General features: G+C 43.4%; 2 protein-coding genes across 6 annotated transcripts in view; one reads left to right on the top strand and one right to left on the bottom strand.

Moving 5' to 3' along the window:
* Positions 1-182: 182 nt before the first annotated feature.
* slc5a11 (solute carrier family 5 member 11) lies at positions 183-20,318 on the top strand. The gene is made up of 16 exons (XM_014203038.2): positions 183-473; positions 5,459-5,633; positions 6,230-6,301; positions 6,614-6,718; positions 7,511-7,570; positions 8,507-8,611; positions 8,908-9,013; positions 10,284-10,364; positions 12,014-12,219; positions 12,823-12,958; positions 13,093-13,200; positions 15,321-15,471; positions 15,546-15,714; positions 18,091-18,306; positions 18,567-18,735; positions 19,011-20,318. The coding sequence occupies exons 2-16, from the start codon at positions 5,505-5,507 to the stop codon at positions 19,232-19,234; spliced, it is 2,037 nt and encodes a 678-aa protein (XP_014058513.1). The 5' UTR covers positions 183-473; positions 5,459-5,504; the 3' UTR covers positions 19,235-20,318.
* The window catches only part of LOC106606690 (rho GTPase-activating protein 17), a 59,560-nt gene continuing 57,134 nt past the window's right edge, over positions 20,313-22,738 (bottom strand). For 4 of the 5 annotated variants that reach the window (XM_045715527.1, XM_045715529.1, XM_045715528.1 and 1 more), the window contains one exon: positions 20,313-22,556. In XM_045715527.1, the coding sequence (XP_045571483.1) occupies positions 22,405-22,556 (152 nt within the window). In that variant the 3' untranslated portion in view covers positions 20,313-22,404. The remainder of the gene's footprint in view (positions 22,557-22,738) is intronic. The other variant, XM_045715530.1, reaches the window with a different exon arrangement.

Below are 22,738 nucleotides of genomic sequence, written 5' to 3'. Positions count from 1 at the left end.
TGCAAGTGATTTAGTAGTGGAAATGTCTGTGTGATCATCAGTGAGATTGTTGTCTCTATTGCATTGATAAGAGTGCTATGAGGAATTGTGAGCAAAAGGCTAGTACTGTAGAGTCTGAAGAGCTGTGGTCAGTGTAGTGACAGATCTAACTAATCTTATAATTTAGCAGAACAAAGAGTGTCTTATCTGCACATGAGTATGTTTACTAGTTCAGTAGATGCGCACACAGACAGCCTTCGCCTCACTTCACTGGTAATAAAACGTTGACATTTTAACCAGCTAGTGTTGTCTTATATAAGTAGACAGTGGAGTTTGATCCCTTGGTCAGAAAGGAGACCTAGAGAAAGATGACAACACTGGAATTTTCCTTGAGGTGAGAAGTGTTTGAGGCTGAATGTACAACATACACCATGTGAACTGCCACAGGACCGGCCAACTGGAATTAAACCCTGAGTCTGACTACAAGCTGACAGGTAAGTACTGTAGGGTTCAGTACACTTAAATGCAAGGTGACTATTGTCCTTGAGTTAATGTTTGGTGTGAGGATATTGTATGAATGGTGTGAGGGAACTAAAACATGGACTGTAGAGTAGTTGGTCTCTGGATAACACTTTACACCGTGGAGCTTCTCAGCGTACACTGACTATACAAAACATGAACAAAATAAAAACATCTCATTTTATTTGTCACATACACATGGTTAGCAGATGTTAATGCAAGTGTAGCGAAATGCTTGTGCTTCTGGTTCCGACAGTGCAGCAATATCTAACATGTAATCTAACAATTCCCCAACAACTACCTAATACACACAAATCTAAAAGGGGTGAATGAGAGTAAGTACGTATAAATATATGGATGAGCGATGGCCAAGCGGCATAGGCAAGGTGCAATAGATGGTATAAAATACAGTATATGAGTAATGTAGGATATGTAAACATTATTAAAGTGGCGTTATTTAAAGCGGCATTGTTTAAAGTGACTGGTGATCCATTTGTTAAAGTGGCCAGGGATCGGTTCTCCATGTAGGCAGCAGCCTCTCTGAGTTAGTGATTGCTGTTTAGCAGTCTGATGGCCTTGAGATAGAAGCTGTCCCTCGGTCCCAGCTTTGATGCACCTGTACTGACCTGCTCTTTCCATGACATAGACTGACCAGGTGAATCCAGGTCAAAGATATGATCCCTTATTGATGTCACTTGTTTAATCCACTTCAATCAGTGTAGATGAAGGGGAGGAGACAGGTTAACGAAGGATTTTTAAGCCTTGAGACATGGATTGTGTATGTGTGCCATTCAGAGAATGAATGGGCAAGACAAAATATTGAAGTGCCTTTGAATGAGGTATAGTAGCACTGGCTTGTGTCAAGAACTGCAACACTGCTGGCTTTTTTACTCTCAACAGTTTCCCGTGTGTATCAAGAATGGTCCACCACCCAAAGGACATCCAGACAACTTGACACAACTGTGGGAAGCATTGGAGTCAACATGGGACAGCATCCCTGTGGAACGCTTTCAACACATTGTAGAGTCCATGCCCTGACAAATTGAGACTATGAATGAGGATAATGTATAAACTCCGGTCAGGGTCCAGTGAGTATAACGTAAAACCTGGATATGTGTATAAACTCCGGTCAGGGTCCAGTGAGTATAGTGTAAAACCTGGATATGTGTATAAACTCCGGTCAGGGTCCAGTGAGTATAGCGTAAAACCTGGATATGTGTATAAACTCCGGTCAGGGTCCAGTGAGTATAGCGTAAAACCTGGATATGTGTATAAACTCCGGTCAGGGTCCAGTGAGTATAGTGTAAAACCTGTATATGTATGTGTACAGTGCTTTCTGAAAGTATTTAGACCCCTTGACTTATTCTAAAATAGATGTTTTTTCTCATCAATGTACACACAAACCCCATAATGACAAAGCAAAAAAAAGGTTTTTAGATTTTTTGGCAAAATCCTAAAGTAAAATAAACTGAAATATTACATTTACATAAGTATTCAGACCCTTTACTCAGTATTTTGTTGAAGCACCTTTGGCAGCGATTACAGCCTTGAGTCTTCTCAGGTATGAAGCTACAATCTTGGTACACCTGTATTTGGGGAGTTTCTCCCATTCTTCTCTGCAGATCCTCTCAAGCTCTGTAAGGTTGGATGGAGAGTGTCCCTGCACAGCTATTTGCATGTCTCGCCAGAGATGTTCAATCTGATTCAAGTCCAGGCTCTGGCTGGGCCACTCAAGGACATTCAGAGACTTGTCCTGAAGCCAGTCCTGCGTTGTCTTGGCTGTGTGCTTAGGGTCGTTGTCCTGTTGGAAGGTGAACCTTCAACCCAGTCTGAGGTCCTGAGCGCTCAGGAGCAGGTTTTCATCAAGGATCTCTCTGTACTTTGCTCCGTTCATCTTTCCCTCGATCCTGACTAGTCTCCCAGTCTCTGCCACTGACAAACATCCCCACAGCATGATGCTGCCATCACCATGCTTCACCGTAGGGATGGTGCCAGGTTTCATCCAGATGTGACGCTTGACATTCAGGCCAAAGAGTTCAATCTTGGTTTCATCAGACCAGAGAATCTTGCTTCTCATGGTCTGAGAGTCCTTTAGGTGCCTTTTGGCAAACTCTAAGCGGGCTCTCATGTGCCTTTTACTGAGGAGGGGCTTCTGTCTGGCCACCTAACAACAGTTTAACAACCTGAGATATGCAAGTGATTTAGTAGTGGAAATGTCTGTGTGATCATCAGTGAGATTGTTGTCTCTATTGCATTGATAAGAGTGCTATGAGGAATTGTGAGCAAAAGGCTAGTACTGTAGAGTCTGAAGAGCTGTGGTCAGTGTAGTGACAGATCTAACTACCATAAATGCCTGATTGGTGGAGTGCTGCAGAGATGGTTGTCCTTTTTGGTGAATCCAGGTGAAAGCTATGATTCTTGGTCACCTGACCAAGGCCCTTCTCCCCCGATTGCTCAGTTTGGTCAGGCAGACAGCTCTAGGAAGAGTCTTGGTGGTTCCAAACTTCTTCCATTTAAGAATGATGGAGGCCACTGTGTTCTTGGGAACATTCAGTGCTGCAGAAATCTTTTGGTACCCTTCCCCAGATCTGTGCCTCAACACAATCCTGTGTCGTGTCTTTGGGGTACCATTAAACTGAAGACATGTTTATCAATTAACTCCCTGTAATTATTATCATGCGATTAAACTGATTAATCGTTTAATTGTAATTAACTAGGAGATCGGGGCACCAGGGAAAATATTCAGATTACAAAGTTATAATTTTCCTAATATAGCTTTCCTATATTATAACATTATATATTATATTCTATTATAGTATAGGCCGATTATCTTCTGGTTTAAATGGTGTATTTTACCTCGCGTCCAGTCTCATTCCAAACGTCGTAAATTGTTGTATCTGCACGAACCCAGTCTTTACTAAGAGTCATCCATACATCAATTGTCTTAAAATCATTTATTTACTAAACTAATTAATTCACAGAAAGTATACAAACAGTAATTATCATCACAAAGAATTGGTAGGGTAATGTGGGCTAAAACAGGCATGGCTGGTCTGTTAGACAATGGGTCATAAACGGTCAGCTGAGGAGGTACACAGAGTTCATTAATATTAACAATTGACAATTGAACGCTCACTCATTCGGGAACAATTGCAATCAATATATATTTACGCTCAGTGTGTCGTCGGGATCCTTGTTGGAGCGTCGTTCTATTGGAGAGTTCTCTCTCTCTCTCTCTCTCTCTCTCTCGGTTAGAATGGATCTTTCAAAGCGACCTTCATTAATGTCGTCATAGAATGGATGTTTCGTTGGTCTTCGCGTTCAATGATATAATTTACTTAGCTGCAGACTAATAATTAATATCAAAGACTTGTTCTTATTCTGTCGGTATCGATAGTCAAAAAGTTAACCACGTGGTATAGTTCACTTTCAGTAGAGTACTTGGATGGTCAAACCTATTGGCCAACTCGCAATGGAGTGGAGGCCGGGTCTGAAGAAAGTAGATCAGGCTATGGTTTTATAGTGAACATGTCACATGCTTGTCAAATGACGCCTGGTCCTGTCTGTGTCCCTGGGGGCGTGCCGATGACTGAGTTAAGCTTGGTACAGAAATCCAATTCTATCACATTAACATCAGTACATAGCATCTCAATGTATTACAAATAGCTTTATCCTTATTAATACATTCTATACAACCATGTGGATGCAATATTCATCACTGAGGCTATTATATAAACCATTTTATGGTAATATGGCTATATTGTCTCTTCTGAGTATCACAAAATTGTACCAAGCGGACCAGTTCGTAGCTGGATTCTTCACCAATCTTCCATACCTTTTCCAGAACACAAATGTCGCTTGGCTCCCCAATTCTGTGAGTTGGAAGAATTTCCTGTGTCTCTCTATGGGCCATGTGGCAAGAGATTCTCCTCTTAGAGTTTTTACAAACCTTTCACACAGGGCCTGGGTGGGGGAAGGTAGGTTGGGTGATGGTGCAAAGGGGGGAGGGGGTCAACTGTCCTCCCTGTACTCAAAGAGGCCAACGTCATGACACCTGTCTAGGAGCTCTATGGACAATTACTTCGACCTCATGGCGTGGCTTTTGCTCTGACATCCACTGTCAACTGTGGGACCTTTTAAAGACAGGTGTGTATCTTTCCAAATCATATCCAATCAATTGAATTGACCACAGGTGTACTCCAATCAAGTTGTAGAAACATCTCAAAGATGATCAATGTAAACAGGATGCACCTGAGCTCAATTTCGAGTCTCAAAGCAAAGGGTCTGAATACTAATGTCAATAAGGTAATTCTGTTTTTTATTTTTAATACATTTGCCAACATTTCTAAAAACCTGTTTTTCGCTTTTCAATTGGGTATTTGCATGTCTCGCCAGAGATGTTCAATCTGATTCAAGTCCAGGCTCTGGCTGGGCCACTCAAGGACATTCAGAGACTTGTCCTGAAGCCAGTCCTGCGTTGTCTTGGCTGTGTGCTTAGGGTCGTTGTCCTGTTGGAAGGTGAATATTGTTTTTTATTTAATCCATTTTAGAATAAGGCTGTAACGTAACAAAATGTGGAAAAGGTGAAGTGGTCTGAATACTTTCCGAATGCACTGTATGTTTGTGTATGTATGAGTGTCTTTCAAATAAAAATTAGGGAAGCGCCTCTTTTCAAAGCCATGTGGTAAAAAGGGTGTGGTTAAAGTAAAAATCTTAATGACACGGTCTATAAGTGCATAATGTTATATGGACGTATGTCTACAGTTCAGGAAAAAAAAGACTGAAAAAGCAGAGGATGTTCAAGATCGTGGGCTACCTTTCAATATAATAAGAGGAAGTAAAATTTTGGTTGGACCTTGTGTGCAATTGACCAATAAAGTGAACTTAATCTAGTGAATGGAGTGTTTGGAGGCGCTATTGTGATTAGAACCAACAATGACTACATTTCCCTCACCTGCAGGAGACGCAATCACTCCCTGAGAATTCCAGTGATCTTTGACCCAAGTATGGCTACCACCCAGGGGACCAGCGTGCCCCCCTCCCAATCCCCAGGTTTAGATGTACCCACCCTGGTCACTGTAGACATTGTGGTGCTCGTTGTCTACTTCCTCCTTGTACTGGCTGTGGGCCTCTGGGTAAGTAGGAGCAAACTTGGGAAAAGGCACCCTAATGGCATCCGAAATGGAACCCTATTTCTATGTAGCTGGACAAAAGTAGTGCACTATATAGGGAATAGGATTCCATTTCTAAATTACTTGATTTATTCCCGACACATCAGTAGCTCTGGTGAGATTGACGGAAACATGTCATGTGCTCTAATGGGATTTGTTTGGTTGTTGCTCTACAGTATATTCTTCCATCTGAATCTCAAAGTAGAGTTGTTCTACTTCAGCACACTTCTTCAGCACTCTCCTTTACTCCTTCAGCACACTCCTTCAGCACTCTCCTTTACTCCTTCAGCACACTAATTCAGCACACTCCTTCAGCACACTTCTTCAGCACTCTCCTTTACTCCTTCAACACACTAATTCAGCACACTCCTTCAGCACACTCGTTCAGCACACTCCCTCAGAACACTAATTCAGCACACTCCTTCAGAACACTAATTCAGCACACTCCTTCAGCACACTAATTCAGCACACTACTTCAGCACACTCCTTCAGCACACTCCTTCAGCACACATTGAAGTCTGAATAGAGAATCCGTGTAACAGTCAGTCCTTCCCTTCCAGTCCATGTGGAAAACCAAGCGGAGCACGGTGGATGGATACTTCCTGGCAGGAAAGAGCATGTCCTGGTGGCCGGTGAGTGAAAAGAAACAGAGACGTTGCTATGGAAACTACACACAAATGGCATCTACTCAGTATGTTGAATGGATTCCAGATGTTTGATGCCAAGAGGAAACATTGTTGATTTATTCTTCTTGTTCTGAATAGTCCAGGACCAAACCAGATGGTGAAACAAAGCAGTCCTTGTAATGTTATTGGGGTGAAACTGAGATTTTATGTGGGGAGATATGAATACTTTACAATGGGGTTGGCTTAAAGTCAGACATAGTTGTATTGTCACTCACTCATTCCCTCTCTCTTTATCTCTCTTACACTCTCTCTCTGCAGGTGGGCACCTCTCTGTTTGCCAGTAATGTGGGTAGCGGCCACTTCATGGGCCTGGCAGGCTCAGGAGCGGCAGCGGGCATCAGTGCTGTGGCATATGAGTGGAACGTAAGACTATACATTTCAACATTATAATTCATTATAAACTGGGCATAAAATGTGGTGGATCTCTATTACAGATGCAGGATCTTAATTTTCTCACCCTGTTTCAGGAGAACGTTCCTGCAATGCAGGCAATTTCGGTTTAAAAAGGCTTCTGAAGTTTGTAGTTTCCACTTAGAAATTTCAGACTTGATTTTTCCATCACGAAAAATGTATCAACCCCTACATAAATGTTCATTAATTACAGTCCATACAATAATTCACATTTCCTGTTGCTACAGGATTAATTAAGACCCTACATCTGTACATGATTTTAATATGGCATATGGTTTAATGCAAACTTAAAAATATGACTTTTTTATACTAAGTTTTTGTAACGTCTGCAGTAGTGGGTGTGGAGTCAGGCGCAGGAAACAGGAGTAGTTGCTAACGGGCTTTTAATGAATTGCACCGTAACAGAAAAGTACACCCACGAAAACACAACTGGGTGTGATCCAACAAACACAATGATCCAATAACACGTACCACTGCATAGACAACATTCGACAACAGAAAGTAAGCCCGCACACAGAACAGGTGGGGAAACGGGCTTAAATACTCCACTAAACACTAATCATACACAGGTGCAAACAATTAAGACAAAACCAACAGAAAAGGGAAAAAGGGATCGGTGGCAGCTAGTAGGCCGGTGACGACGACCGCCGAGCGCCACCCGAACAGGGAGAGGAGTCACCCTCGGCAGGAGTCGTTACAGTTTTGCATAAATCACTTACAAGTATCGATGTCTCTGGTTGGCAGGGGATGCTGATGGTGCTGCTCTTGGGTTGGCTTTTCCTACCCATCTACATCGCTTCTGGGGTGAGAGGTCAACACACACCTGTCTGTACTACAGTCCACTGTCTGTACTACTGAAATATCACAAACCCACATGTAGGCCTACTGAAATTCTATGCAACATCAAGCCAAGCATTTCTGCGCTCAAATACCTCATTACAGGCGAGGAGTTTTTCTTGAATATCCCCCAAAAGTATTGTGCCTATATTACTTATTACACCAGATTGGTGCCTCACTTTCCTCTCTGTGTACTGAGACACAACACTTTCCTCTCTGTGTACTGAGACACACCACTTTCCTCTCTGTGAGACACAACACTTTCCTCTCTGTGTACTGAGACACAACACTTACCTCTCTGTTTACTGAGACACAACACTTCCCTCTCTGTTTACTGAGACACAACACTTCCCTCTCTGTGTACTGAGACACAACACTTTCCCTCTCTGTTTACTGAGACACAACACTTTCCTCTCTGTTTACTGAGACACAACACTTCCCTCTCTGTTTACTGAGACACAACACTTCCCTCTCTGTGTACTGAGACACACCACTTTCCTCTATGTGTACCGAGACACAACACTTCCCTCTCTGTCTACTGTGACACAACACTTCCCTCTCTGTGTACTGAGACACAACACTTCCCTCTCTGTGTACTGAGAAAGAACACTTCCCTCTCTGTGTACTGAGACACAACACTTCCCTCTCTGTGTACTGTGACACAACACTTTCCTCTCTGTTTACTGAGACACAACACTTTCCTCTCTGTTTACTGAGACACAACACTTCCCTCTCTGTTTACTGAGACACAACACTTCCCTCTCTGTTTACTGAGACACAACACTTCCCTCTCTGTGTACTGTGACACAACACTTCCCTCTCTGTGTACTGAGATAATTTAGATCACAGTAGTGATAACTTGTTCAATCATTCATGTTCTGTCTGTATCCCTTTAACATGCAGGTGACAACTATGCCTGAATACTTGCAGAAGCGATTCGGGGGGAAGAGAATACAATTATTCATAGCTATTTTGTATTTATTCATTTACATCTTCACAAAGATATCGGTAAGTAAAGTCAAAACACTTCTATCTATCTCATCAGCTATTTACTTTCTCAATACAACATTGGTTTGGACGTGAATTTATTGAATGAATTGAGACCGCCTGCTCCGCTGCTGTGTGTGTGTGTGTGTGTGTGTGTGTGTGTGTGTGTGTGTGTGTGTGTGTGTGTGTGTGTGTGTGTGTGTGTGTGTGTGTGTGTGTGTGTGTGTGTGTGTGTGTGTGTGTGTGTGTGTGTGTGTGTGTGTGTGTGTGTGTGTGTGTGTGTGTGTGTGTGTGTGTGTGTGTGTGTGTGTGTGCAGGTGGATATGTATGCTGGGGCAGTGTTTATTCAACAGGCCCTGCAGTGGAACATCTATGTAGCTGTGGTGGTGCTTCTGCTCATCACTGCTCTCTACACTGTAGCAGGTACCCTGCTATACTCCCTGTCTCTCTCTCACTTTCTCACTCTTTCTCTCTCTGTCTCTGTCTCTCTCACTCTTTCTCTCTCTCTCTGTCTCTCACTCACTCTCTCTGTCTCTCTCTCACTTTCTCTGTCTCTCTCACTCTTTCTCTCTCTCTCTGTCTCTCACTCACTCTCTCTGTCTCTCTCTCACTTTCTCTCTCTCACTTTCTCTCTCTGTCTCTCTCACTCTTTCTCTCTCTCTGTCTCTCACTCTCTCTGTCTCGCTCACTCTTTCTCTCTCTCTGTCTCTGTCAATTCAATTCAATTCAATTCGCTTTATTGGCATGACGTAACAATATACATATTGCCAAAGCTTATTTTGGATATTTACAATATAAAAATAAATAAAAAATGAGAATCAAAAATTGTCAACGGGACAACAGTAACAACAATAACCAAGGGTCAAAATAACCATACATTCAACAATAACAATAGCCATATAGTAGAGTACATGTGCAGGTTGATTGGTCTGTCAGACACTGTCTCTGTCTCTCACTCTCTCTCTCTGTCTCTCTCACTCTTTCTCTCTCTCTGTCTCTCACTCACTCTCTCTGTCTCTCTCTCACTTTCTCTCTCTGTCTCTCTCACTATTTCTCTCTCTCTGTCTCTCTCTCTCTCTGTCTCTCTCTCTCTCTCTCTCTCTCTCTCACTTTCTCTCTCTCACTTTCTCTCTCTGTCTCTATCACTCTTTCTCTCTCTGTCTCTGTCTCTCACTCTCTCTGTCTCTCTCACTCTTTCTCTCTCTCTGTCTCTCACTCTCTCTCTCACTTTCTCTCTCTCACTTTCTCTCTCTGTCTCTCTCACTCGTTCTCTCTCTGTCTGTCTCTCACTCTCTCTGTCTCTCTCACTCTTTCTCTCTCTCTCTCTCTCTCTCTCTCTCTCTCACTTTCTCTCTCTTTCTCTCTCTCGCTCTCTGTCTCTCACTCTCTCTGTCTCTCTCACTCTCTATCTCTCACTCACTCTCTCTCTGTCTCTCTCACTCTTTCTCTCTTTCTCACTCTCACTCTCTCACACTCTCTTTCTCTCTCTATGTCCCTTTCTCTCTTTCACTCTCTTCCAAAACAATCAGATTTTGTTTCCTAAAGTTTACCAGTTCAAACATACAGCCAAATACAACAACCAAACGACCCTAATTGAAGTATCAAAGTATTAGGTCTATGGAAAAGACTTTGTTTGTCTGTGACAGAGTATGTATGTTCAGTACTGGTTCAGTGTTGTGCTGTGTTGTTTCAGGTGGTCTGGCTGCAGTCATCTACACAGACGCTGCCCAGACTGGCATCATGTTGATAGGAGCACTCACCCTCATGGGCTTCAGTAAGTCTTCTACTCTTACAGTGGTCAATACCGGTGCTGTGTTGATCCGTGGCTACTGTATACACTAAGTATACCAAACATTAGGAACACCTTCCTAATATTGAGTTGCCTCAGATCAGCCTCAATTCATCAGGGCATGGACTCTACAAGGTGTCGAAAGCGTTCCACAGGGATGCTGCCCCATGTTGACTCCAATGCTTCCCAAAGTTGTGTCAAGTTGTCTGGATGTCCTTTAGGTGGTGGACCATTCTTGATACACATAGTAAACTGTTGAGCATGAAAAACCCAGCAGCGTTGCAGTTCTTGACACAAACCAGTGCGCCTGACACCTACTACCATCTACACTGATGGAAGTGGATTGTGCCATCAATAAGTGCCATCAATAAGGGATCATAGCTTCCACCTGGTCAGACTATGTCATGGAAAGAGCAGGTGTTCGTAATGTTTTGTACACTCAGTGTATGATTCAAACATAAATACTTTGTCTTTAATCAGGAAAACTTTTAAACTAGATTTTACATTTCGGCAGTTCTAGATTTTCATGTTTTTCACTCTCTGTATAGTTTACACTCTGTATAGTACAGTACAGTGCAGTACAATACAGGGCAGTGCAGTGTAGTGCAGTGCAGTACAATACAGGGCAGTACAGTGCAGTACAGTACAATACAGGGCAGTACAGTACAGTACAGGGCAGTGCAGTGCAGTACAGTACAGGGCAGTGCAGTGCAGTACAGTACAGTACAGGGCAGTACAGTACAATACAGGGCAGTGCAGTGCAGTGCAGTACAATACAGGGCAGTACAGTGCAGTAGAGTACAGGGCAGTACAGTACAATACAGGGCAGTGCAGTGCAGTGCAGTACAATACAGGGCAGTACAGTGCAGTACAGTACAGTACAGGGCAGTGCAGTACAGTTTGACTAACTGTCTAACTCTGTCCTACTCCTGTGGAGGTTTCGCTGAGGTGGGGGGCTGGAACGCCCTCCTAGAGGGGTATGCTACGGCCATCCATGTTCGTAATGTTTTGTACACTCAGTGTATGATTCAAACATAAATACTTTGTCTTTAATCAGGAAAACTTTTAAACTAGATTTTACATTTCGGCAGTTCTAGATTTTCATGTTTTTCACTCTCTGTATAGTTTACACTCTGTATAGTACAGTACAGTGCAGTACAATACAGGGCAGTGCAGTGTAGTGCAGTGCAGTACAATACAGGGCAGTACAGTGCAGTACAGTACAATACAGGGCAGTACAGTACAGTACAGGGCAGTGCAGTGCAGTACAGTACAGGGCAGTACAGTACAATACAGGGCAGTGCAGTGCAGTGCAGTACAATACAGGGCAGTACAGTGCAGTAGAGTACAGGGCAGTACAGTACAATACAGGGCAGTGCAGTGCAGTGCAGTACAATACAGGGCAGTACAGTGCAGTACAGTACAGTACAGGGCAGTGCAGTACAGTACAGGGCAGTACAGTACAATACAGGGCAGTGCAGTGCAGTGCAGCACAATACAGGGCAGTACAGTACAGGGCAGTACAGTACAATACAGGGCAGTACAGTACAGTACAGGGCAGTGCAGTGCAGTACAGTACAGGGCAGTGCAGTACAGTTTGACTAACTGTCTAACTCTGTCCTACTCCTGTGGAGGTTTCGCTGAGGTGGGGGGCTGGAACGCCCTCCTAGAGGGGTATGCTACGGCCATCCCCTCGGTCCGCGACCCCAACACCACATGTGGCATCCCCCGGGACGACGCCTTCCACCTGTTCCGTGACCCCGTGACCTCTGACCTGCCCTGGCCGGGCATCCTCCTGGGCATGTCCATACCCTCCATGTGGTACTGGTGCTCAGACCAGGTAACAGTGACACTGCTCAGGGACAGTCACTAGATGGCCATGAGGACAAGATCTGAGGTATCAGAATTGATACACCTTAAAGGGGAATGGAAACACTAGGCTTTAGAACACACCACTAGCGGTTCTGGGGGGGGGGGGGGGGCAGTGCCCCTGTGACAACAATTTTGAACCCCCTTGTGGCCCCCCTTAAATGTGGAGTATGAAATCATTTTTACATAACTAATTTTTGCTATCGTTCTTTTTTACATCCGTTATTAGACAGTGGCAACGATGATGATTATGAACATGGTCTTTTGCCTGCTAATGCCTGCAATGCAGTGAAGAAAACGATATGACAACAATAACGTCTAATGCCCCTCTAACAGTACAACTGGCCCCAGCTTGGCCATCCCAGTTGAAATGGTCTAGAACCGCCACTGAGAACACCATCTAACTTTAACTGTAAATCACCATATTGGCATTGTTGCATCACTGGCAGGAGAGTTTTGATACACCTTAATAATAAAGCAGATGGATTGTTTAAGTGCTCTATACACTTGGGAGGCACATTCAGCTGCTCTGTCAACAGTTCCAGTCATTGATTCTGTGTTGTGTTGTATCCAGGTGATAGTGCAGCGCTCCCTGGCTGCTAAGAACCTGCTCCATGCTAAAGGAGGCTCCCTGCTGGCTGCCTACCTCAAGATCCTGCCCTTCTTCATGATGGTCCTGCCCGGCATGATCAGCAGAATACTCTACCCAGGTACAATGTCCTAAGTGCAACGCTTTGGTAGTAACTCTAGAGAGGATACTGTACCTAGGTAAAACCTGCTGATACCACTATCAAACAAAGGAGAGATAGTATATTTACAGCAGCGTTGTTGTTGTTGCGTCTAGACGAGGTGGCGTGTGGTGACCCTGAGGTGTGTACTGAGGTGTGTGGAAACCCAGTGGGCTGTTCAGACATCGCCTACGCCAAACTGGTCATGAAGCTACTGCCCTCAGGTGAGGAAGTCTTCTTCTCTCTGTAACATTTTGTATATCTCTTTCTATCTGTCTTTCTCACTTCCTGTACACACAAACACCTTGTGGTATCCCAGGAGGTTTACCCCAGGGGATGGTAATAGAGGGGAGGTACGTGAGGCGACGTTGGCTCCCTCTGCTGGGAATACGGGAGCTGGGCACCCCGACACAGACAGCTCTAAGTGGAGGTAATTAGAGGAAAGTGCCAACCAGCCGTGGAGGCGAAATAAAAGGAGCACGGTGGCACACCGCGGGAGAGAACGGGGAGAGACCGACACCAAGCAAAAGTAGAGAAGAAGGACTGAGCCAAACCTAAGTGATTTTCTTTGTTATATTTATTTTCTGTCTTAGTAAAGTTGTTTTTGTGGACTAAAGCCTCCCTGTCTCTGTGTCAATCTCTGCACGCTCAACCCAACACCCCACGGTTTACCACAACCTGCTGTGCGTTTCTTTTACTCTCTAGACCTGGTTCTTTGTTTTTTACGATCTTGTCTCATCGCTTCAGCTCCCCTTGGGGCTCCGGAGAGGTGAAGGTCGAGTCGTGTGTCCTCCTAAACATGACCTGCCAAACCACGCTCCTTAACACCTGCCAGCTTAACCCAGAAGCCAGCCGCACCAATGTGTTGGAGGAAATACCGTTCAACTGAAGACCGAGGTCAGCCTGCAGGCGCCCGGCCTGCCACAAGGAGTCGCTAGAGTGCAATGAACTAAGTAAAGCCCCCAAACCCTCCCCTAACGACGCTGGCCAATTGTACACCGCCCTATTGGACTCCCGGTCAAGGCCGGTTGTGACACAGCCTGATTAAAAGATGCATTGAGATCTGATTGTATTCAGATCTTCTAAGTGTAAACAAACAATATCAGGACAAGATCAGGTTGAAGGATGCATGTTAGAGGCAGGTATAAACAGGGCTTCTGTCTCTCAAATATACACATACACACTTCATGCGATGTGCACTGCAGAGAACACTGGAAGGAGAATTATCAGTTAATTATTGTAATATTTGTTTGTGTCAATTAATCCCATAAGGGATGGGTTGCCAATTGACGAAAATAAAATGTAATTCAAATGTCATACACACATGCACATTCTCCCTCTTTTATTCTCTTTCCCGTTTTCTCACTCTCTCTGTGTACTCTCCATACTCCTGTCTCACTCTCTCTGTGTACTCTCCATACCCTTCTCTCTCTGTGTACTCTCCATACTCCTGTCTCTCTCTGTGTACTCTCCATACTCATGTCTCTCTCTGTGTACTCTCCATACTCATGTCTCTCTCTATGTGTTCTCTCCATACTCATGTCTCTCTCTGTGTACTCTCCATACTCCTGTCTCTCTCTGTGTACTCTCCATATTCCTGTCTCTCTCTCTCTGTGTACTCTCCATATTCCTGTCTCTCTCTCTCTGTGTACTCTCCATACTCCTGTCTCTCTGTGTACTCTCCATACTCCTGTCTCTCTCTCTCTGTGTACTCTCCATACTCATGTCTCTCTCTGTCTGTGTACTCTCCATACTTCTGTCTCTCTCTCTCTCTGTGTACTCCCCATACTCCTGTCTCTCTCTCTGTGTACTCTCCATACTCCTGTCTCTCTCTCTGTGTACTCTCCATACTCCTGTCTCTCTCTCTGTGTACTCTCCATACTCCTGTCTCTCTCTCTCGTGTACTCTCCATACTCCTGTCTCTCTCTCTCTGTGTACTCTCCATACTCCTGTCTCTCTCTCTCTGTGTACTCTCCATACTCCTGTCTCTCTCTCTGTGTACTCTCCATACTCCTGTCTCCCTCTCTGTGTACTCTCCATACTCCTGTCTCCCTCTCTGTGTACTCTCCATACTCCTGTCTCTCTCTGTGTACTCTCCATACTCTCTCTCTCTGTGTACTCCCCATACTCCTGTCTCTCTCTCTGTGTACTCTCCATACTCCTGTCTCTCTCTCTGTGTACTCTCCATACTCCTGTCTCTCTCTCTGTGTACTCTCCATACTCCTGTCTCTCTCTCTGTGTACTCTCCATACTCCTGTCTCTCTCTCTCTGTGTGTACTCTCCATACTCCTGTCTCTCTCTTTCTGTGTACTCTCCATACTCCTGTCTCTCTCTCTCTCTCCAGGTCTGCGTGGTCTGATGATGGCGGTGATGATTGCTGCTCTCATGTCCTCCCTCACCTCCATCTTCAACAGCTCCAGCACCATCTTCACCATGGACCTGTGGAGGCATGTCCGGCCCCGCGCAACCGAGTGGGAACTCATGCTCGTGGGAAGGTACACATACACTCATACTCATGCATACACATACTCATGCTCGTGGGAAGGTACACATACACTATCCTCCTCAGGATGTTTGTGCTGGTTCTGGTGGTGGTGTCAGTGCTGTGGATCCCTGTGGTCCAGGCCAGTCAGGGAGGACAGCTGTTTATCTACATCCAGTCCATCAGTACCTACCTCCAGCCTCCTGTTTCCATCGTCTTCCTGACTGGATGCTTCTGGAAGAGGACCAATGAGAAGGTGTGCTTGTGTGTGTGTGTGTTGGGGAGAGAGAGAGCGGGAGAGAGAGAGAGAGACGGGGTAGAGACAGAGGTAGAAAGTGTAAATACAGAGTACAGTATGTGAGGTAGTGAAGGTGGCTGTAGTGAAGGTGTCTGTAGTGTAGTGAAGGTGTCTGTAGTGAAAGTATCTATAGTGAAGGTTTGTAGTGAAGGTGTCTGTGGTGAAAATGCGTGTAGCGAAGGTATTTGTAGTGAAAGTATGTGCAGTGAAAGTATGTGCAGTGATGATATGTCTAGTGAAGGTATGTGTAGTGAAGGTGTGGTGAAAATTTGTGTAGTGAAAGTATGTGTAGTGAAAATGTGTGTAGTGAAGGTATATGTAGTGAAAGTATGTGCAGTGATGGTCTGTGTAATGAAGGTATGTGTAGTGAAGGTGTGGTGAAAATGTGTGTAGTGAAGGTATGTGTAGTGAAGGTATATGTAGTGAAAGTATGTGTAGTGAACGTGTGTGTAGTGAAATTGTGTTGTGAAGGTGTGTGTAGTGAAAGTATGTGTAGTGAATCTGTCTGTAGTGACGTTTTGTGTAGTGGAAATGTGTGTAGTGAAGGTATGTGCAGTGAAGGTGTCTGTAGTGAAGGTACGTGTAGTGAAAGTATGTAGGTGTGTGTAGTGAAATTGTGTGAACTGAAGGTGTCTGTAGGGAAGGTGTCTGTAGTGAAGGTGTGTGCAGTGAAAATGTCTGTAGTGAAGGTACAGCACTAGTCAAAAGTTTGGACTTAGCTACTCATTCAAGGGTTTTTCTTTATTTCTAACACATCTGGAATCATGTAGTAACCAAAAAAGTGTTAAACAAATCAAAATCTATTTTATATTTGAGATTCCCACATATGCGGAGCACTTGTTGGCTGCTTGGGTCCAAATCTTCCCAAACCATATCAATTGGGTGGAGGTCTGGTGATGGTTGAGGCCAGGTCATCTGATGCAGCATGCCATCACGCTCCTTCTTGGTCAAATAGCCTTTACACAGCCTGGAGGTGTGTTGGGTCATTGTCCTGTTGAAAAACAAATTATTGTCCCACTAAGCGCAAACCAGATGGGATGGCGTATCGCTGCAGAATGCTGTGGTAGCCATGCTGGTCAAGTGTGCCTTGAATTCTAAGTAAATCACTGAGAGTGTCACCAGCAAAGCACCCCCACACCATCACACCTCCTCCTCCATGCTTCGCAATGGGAACCACACATGCAGAGAGCATCCGTTCACCTACTCTTCGTCTCACAAAGTCACTGTGGTTGGAACCAAAAATTTAACATTTAGACTCAAACCAAAGGACACATTTCCATGGGTCTAACGTCCATTGCTCGTGTTTCTTGGCCCAAGCAAGTCTCTTCTTCTTATTGGTGTCCTTTAGTAGTGGTTTCTTTGCAGCAATCTGACCATGAAGGCCTGATTCACGTAGTCTCCTCTGAACAGTTGATGTTGAGATGTGTCTGTTACTTGAACTCTGTAAAGCATTTGTTTGGGCTGCAATTTCTGAGGCTGGTAACTAATGAACTTATCCTCTGCATTAGAGGTAACTCTGGGTCTTCCATTCCTGTGGCGGTCCTCATGAGAGCCAGTTTCATCATAGCGCTTGATGGTTTTTGCGACTGCACAGTTCCGTATTGACTGACCTTTGTGTCTTAAAGTAATGATGGACTGTCTTTTCTCTTTGCTTATTTGAGCTGTTCTTGCCATAATATGGACTTGGTCTTTTACCAAATAGGGTTGTCTTCCGTATACCACCCCTACCTTGTCACAACACAACTGATTGGCTCAAATGCATTAAGGAAAGAAATTCCACAAATTAACTTTTAACAAGGCACACCTGTTAATTGAAATCCATTCCAGGTGACTATCTCATGAAGCTGATTGAGAGAATGCCAAGAGTGTGCAAAGCTGTCATCAAGGCAAAGGGTGGCTACTTTGAAGAATCTCAAATATAAAATATATTTTGACTTGTTTAACACTTTTTTGGTTACTACACGATTCAATATGTGTTATTTCATAGTTTGGATGTCTTCACTATTATTCTACAATGTCAAAAATAGTACAAAGAAAGAAAGACCCTGGAATGAGTAGGTGTGTCCAAACTTTTGGTACTGTATGTGTAGTGAAGGTGTGTGTAGTGAAGGTGTGTGTAGTGAATGTGTGTGAAGTGAAGGTGTGTGAAGTGAAGGTGTCTGTAGTGACGGTAAGTGTTTGCAACTGAAAATAGGCTGTCCTTGGTTTTTCACCTACAGGAATGAAATGCTACTCAATTTGAAATCAGATTGCAGTAAAAGTCGGATTGCAGTACCAATCAGATGTATTGAAAGATGATGTAGAGATGAAATGTCCCTCCTTTGTGTTCTGCAGGGGGCTTTCTGGGGCCTGTTCCTGGGCCTACTGGTGGGCGGTGTGAGGATGGCCCTAGACTTTATCTATCCCTCACCACTGTGTTACCAGGAGGACAGCAGGCCTGATGTGGTGAAACATGTCCACTACCTCTACTTCTCCACCATGCTGTCTCTGCTCACCCTGGTGGTGGTGGTGGGGGTCAGCCTGGCCACGGAGAAACCCAGCCCAGAGCAGGTGAGGGGAGGCTGGGGAGTGCTACTAAACCAGAGCTCAAATACAGTATCTTGATTGTGATGGCAATTGTGTATTTGAACAAATCAACCTATTGATTTCAACGACACTGTGATAAATTAAGAATTTGCATCTACAGTACTGTCTAAATCAAATATAAACTTGAGATAGGAGACAGTTCTAAATGTGAGCACGATATGGCCTGTTACTGTTGGCCTATCACTAACCGTTGCTGTGTTTGTGTTGTTGCTGCTACGGAACAGATCAGCCGCCTCACCTGGTTCACCAGATTTGATAAGGTGGAGAAGAGCAGTGGAGCTTTAGAGACAGTAGAGACTGTGACTAGTGCTACAGAGACCGAGAGTGCAGAGCAGGAGATGGAAGACAGAGAGAAAGAGAAGGCTAACGGAGAGACACACCTTCAGAGGAAAGGTGGGTAGTGTTGTCCCTTTTTAGGTAGCAGTAGGTTAACACTGGTAAGTTGCTTCAACAATACTAAGGTCCATGATTCATACAATACTCACAATCACAGTGCTTGAAGTGGACTGAAATAGGTGCCAGCACTCATTTTGGGTGCCAGTACTGTTTATATTTAGGTGCAGGAATATTTTTAAGCCAGCAATATTCTATAACATGCCAGAACTCAAAACTTCCAGTCCAAGTCAAATACTGCTCATACGCATATACCCACACTTCTCTCTCCCCAGTCTCCTCAGAAGCCAGTGTGAGGAGCCAGTCCAGGCTGAAGGCCGCCCTCTACTGGCTGTGTGGGATGGAGCGGCAGAAGGAGGGTGACAGCGCCCCACAACCCCCTCTTCTTCTCGACCCCGCTAGCTCTCTGGAAGAGGACCCATGCCTTAGCCACGTGGTCGACGCCAACCTCATCATCTGCCTCTCCATCGCCGTCTTTATCATTGGCTACTGGGCCTAGTGAGGAATTCTCAACAGCCAATGATATTGGCAGGGACAGGTGGTGCTTGGCCATTGCTGCAGCATCATAGGAGTGCTACTGAAGTGTCACAGCAAAGGCTGTTATTTATTAATGTATAATAGCAATGTATCGTTGTTTTTTTAACCCCTCTTCAGAGAACAATTTTCTTCATTTTTTTACAGCTTTTTTTTGCTACATATACATACATTTCACATCTACATTTGACATAAATGGTACTTTTTATATAAAGAAGTCACATAACAATAATACATTACCAAACAAACTCTTTAATCCCAACCCTCAGCCACTCTCAGCCCATCCCACCTATCACCATAAACCATTCTCATTTGGTTTCCATGTGCCATATATTTTTCAATTGTTCTGTGATTTATTTCAAAATTGTTGAATCTTTCTAATCGTATATTATGCACAGATTGTGAGCTAAAGATGAAAACCTTTCCTGCGAGTATTATTTGACTGACTATGGCTTAACAAATCGCACAACACTGCTATTTGTAAGGTTCATTTTAAGTGCATGTTGTGAAGTGGATTTTTTTTTAAACTATTCCTGAACCTGTGACCAGAAACAACCTACATATGGGCAATACCAGAATAAATGATCTATTGATTCTGTCTCTTCGCAGCAAAATCTACAGAGCTGAGATTGTGGTATGCCCCATATATATGGCATTCTGTTGGTGGCAAGAATTGTATATAGTAATTTAAATTGAAAAACTAAGTGTTGAATCAAGTGTAGTATTTTGTATCAGTTCATAAATCCTATGCCATGGAATTGGTACATCAAAAATCTCCTCCCATTTATTTTGCAACCTGTATGGCGCAACTGTCAACATTTTTGACCTCAGATGAAACAGGTATATTTTTCTATTTATGCCAGTTCCTTTCAGCCAATTTGTATCCTTACTATATGGCAGTAATGTATGGTTTTAATGGGCATGATGCCTCTCAATATGCTACATGTATTATAGTTCTTAGTAATAGTATACATTCCATTAGATTAGAATATACAGTATAAATTCAGTTTTCAGCTGACATGAATAAACACGGAATATTACTGTTTTAATTCATGTTTTCTTTATTTGGAGTAATAATACCCAAAACTATTTTCCTTTAATATGAACAAACAGTGGAGGATCCATTCACTCATTATCGAAAATCTTTGTTCATTTTCAGGTTGAAAAGACACGGGCAGAGAAAAAAACCAACGCAAATCATATTCAAAACGTGCAATGTAGTGGAAAAAAAGGCAATAATCAAAAGCAGAGTGAGAAGCCAGGTTACCCACTAAAGATTGTCAACATAATATCCTTAATTTGAATAGTAATCATAAAATAACATCTGGGATATTGGGTTGTTGCTTGTCTATTTCCTGAGCTAAATTAAATCAAAACGGTTAGCAAAACAAATCATTTCTCAAATAAAAAATCTGTGGCAGGGAATGTCCAATCCATCCCTTTTCTTATAGAACTTTTCTTTTAAAGGGGAAATCTGTGGCAGGGAATGTCCAATCCATCCCTTTTCTTATAGAACTTTTCTTTTAAAGGGGAAATCTGTGGCAGGGAATGTCCAATCCATCCCTTTTCTTATAGAACTTTTCTTTTAAAGGGGAAATCTGTGGCAGGGAATGTCCAATCCATCCCTTTTCTTATAGAACTTTTCTTTTAAAGGGGAAATCTGTGGCAGGGAATGTCCAATCCATCCCTTTTCTTATAGAACTTTTCTTTTAAAGGGGAAATCTGTGGCAGGGAATGTCCAATCCATCCCTTTTCTTATAGAACTTTTCTTTTAAAGGGGAAATCTGTGGCAGGGAATGTCCAATCCATCCCTTTTCTTATAGAACTTTTCTTTTAAAGGGGAAATCTGTGGCAGGGAATGTCCAATCCATCCCTTTTCTTATAGAACTTTTCTTTTAAAGGGGAAATCTGTGGCAGGGAATGTCCAATCCATCCCTTTTCTTATAGAACTTTTCTTTTAAAGGGGAAATCTGTGATTGGTATACACATTTTTGTCAGGGGTGACTGTTTTTTTTAATTCAGCTCTGTTCAATAACAATGTATCACATGGTTAGATTGGGGTTGAATAAAACACGGTCCTATAGTATATTGAGGTAAGACAGGTTAAAAACAACAACAGATGAAACAGGGTGGATATTGGGGGTGGAGAAGGCACAGTATGAAACGAATTCAGTTACTTAAATTGCACTCCTCACTGGTACTTATTTGGTCCTTGGCAACTATTTATTAAAACATTTATATTAGAAACACAAAGCAGCACACTCACCAAACGTACTTATTAATCAACTGGCATCTTTGGTCCTTGAGAGCTCTCATCAAATCAAGTATGGCAATTTATAGGATTCTTTGGGCTCACCATGTATATTTGCTCATCAATAGCACTTCTGTATTACATTTCTATTATTTGGCCCATTAAAAACCCTTAAAGAAAGTTCTCAAATGGGGCAAAATTGCAGTTTTGTAGACAAGCTTAGGTAATGCATTGAGGACATGTATACAATGAGCAATTTCCATTCAAAAAACATTCCTACAACCACCATACAATGCACCACAGGGAAGAAAGCTGCATAATACAGAAATACTAGTTCTGAGCTTTTAGGTTTACAAGCTTAGCCTCCCACCCCCAATTCAATGTCACAGTACAGTATATTCAGATTTGCATCAGATGCTTCCAGGTACTGGGTCAGCATTGGAGTTCAGTGGTTATATATATTCCAGTCCCAGTACAGGCTTGGGTGATTCAATAGAAAGCTACAGTGGCATCTCTAGCTGCAGGCCAACCTCCTATCATGTTTAGCAGGTTGAAGGTGGTCCAGTTCCAATACTGTTCAGGGTTGATGGTTTATGGATCTGGATGGAAGGGTGTTGGTGTTGAGGGTGGATTATGGAGTAAGAGAAGGTTGTCTAGTCCCTGTATTGTTGTAGAGAGTAATGTTAGCTAGGGGTTGTTTGTTGCAGACATTATTGCTCACTGGATTGATGGAGCACAGGGAGTTTGTATGGTCCAGTCTGTAGAGGCTCAGAGCTGACTCTGACTACGGCGATTGGATGAATGGCTAGCATATTGGCCAATTGGGCAGAGGCAGAATGTTTTTTTTTTTTGGTGATGTCAGTTGGAGTGATCCCTCCCCGCTTTCACAGACTGGTGCTCTCTGATTGGATCTCAGGGTCCGAGGGTGGGGTTGGAGAGGGGGCGGGCTCATGACCAGCAGAGCTCTCCCCTTGTATGTCCACCGTAATTTCAGGGATAAGGGCTCGGCCAATCCCCTTCAAGTTCAGGCTGGCATCTACAGAAGACATTTAGATTGACAGGTAAGTGATCAATCAGGCAAAACACAACCTACTAGGGTTAGGATTAATTCCATTTTAATTCAGCCAATTCAGGGGATAAATGAAAATTCCAGTTTAAGAATTGAGAAGTGCTATTTATTAACCAATTCAGGGGATAAATGAAAATTCCAGTTCAAGA

Source organism: Salmo salar, chromosome ssa03, assembly GCF_905237065.1.
Source record: "Salmo salar chromosome ssa03, Ssal_v3.1, whole genome shotgun sequence".
Lineage (NCBI taxonomy): Eukaryota > Metazoa > Chordata > Actinopteri > Salmoniformes > Salmonidae > Salmo > Salmo salar.
This window is presented reverse-complemented; position numbering and strand designations above follow the sequence as displayed.

Bases quoted from the DNA above. Each gene is read 5' to 3' on its own strand.
- slc5a11 (XM_014203038.2), top strand. From the start codon at position 5,505: ATGGCTACCACCCAGGGGACCAGCGTGCCCCCCTCCCAATCCCCAGGT. The intron at 10,365-12,013 runs GTAAGTCTTCTA...ACTCCTGTGGAG, and splicing joins ACTCACCCTCATGGGCTTCA to GTTTCGCTGAGGTGGGGGGC. The intron at 18,736-19,010 runs GTGGGTAGTGTT...CTCTCTCCCCAG, and splicing joins GACACACCTTCAGAGGAAAG to TCTCCTCAGAAGCCAGTGTG.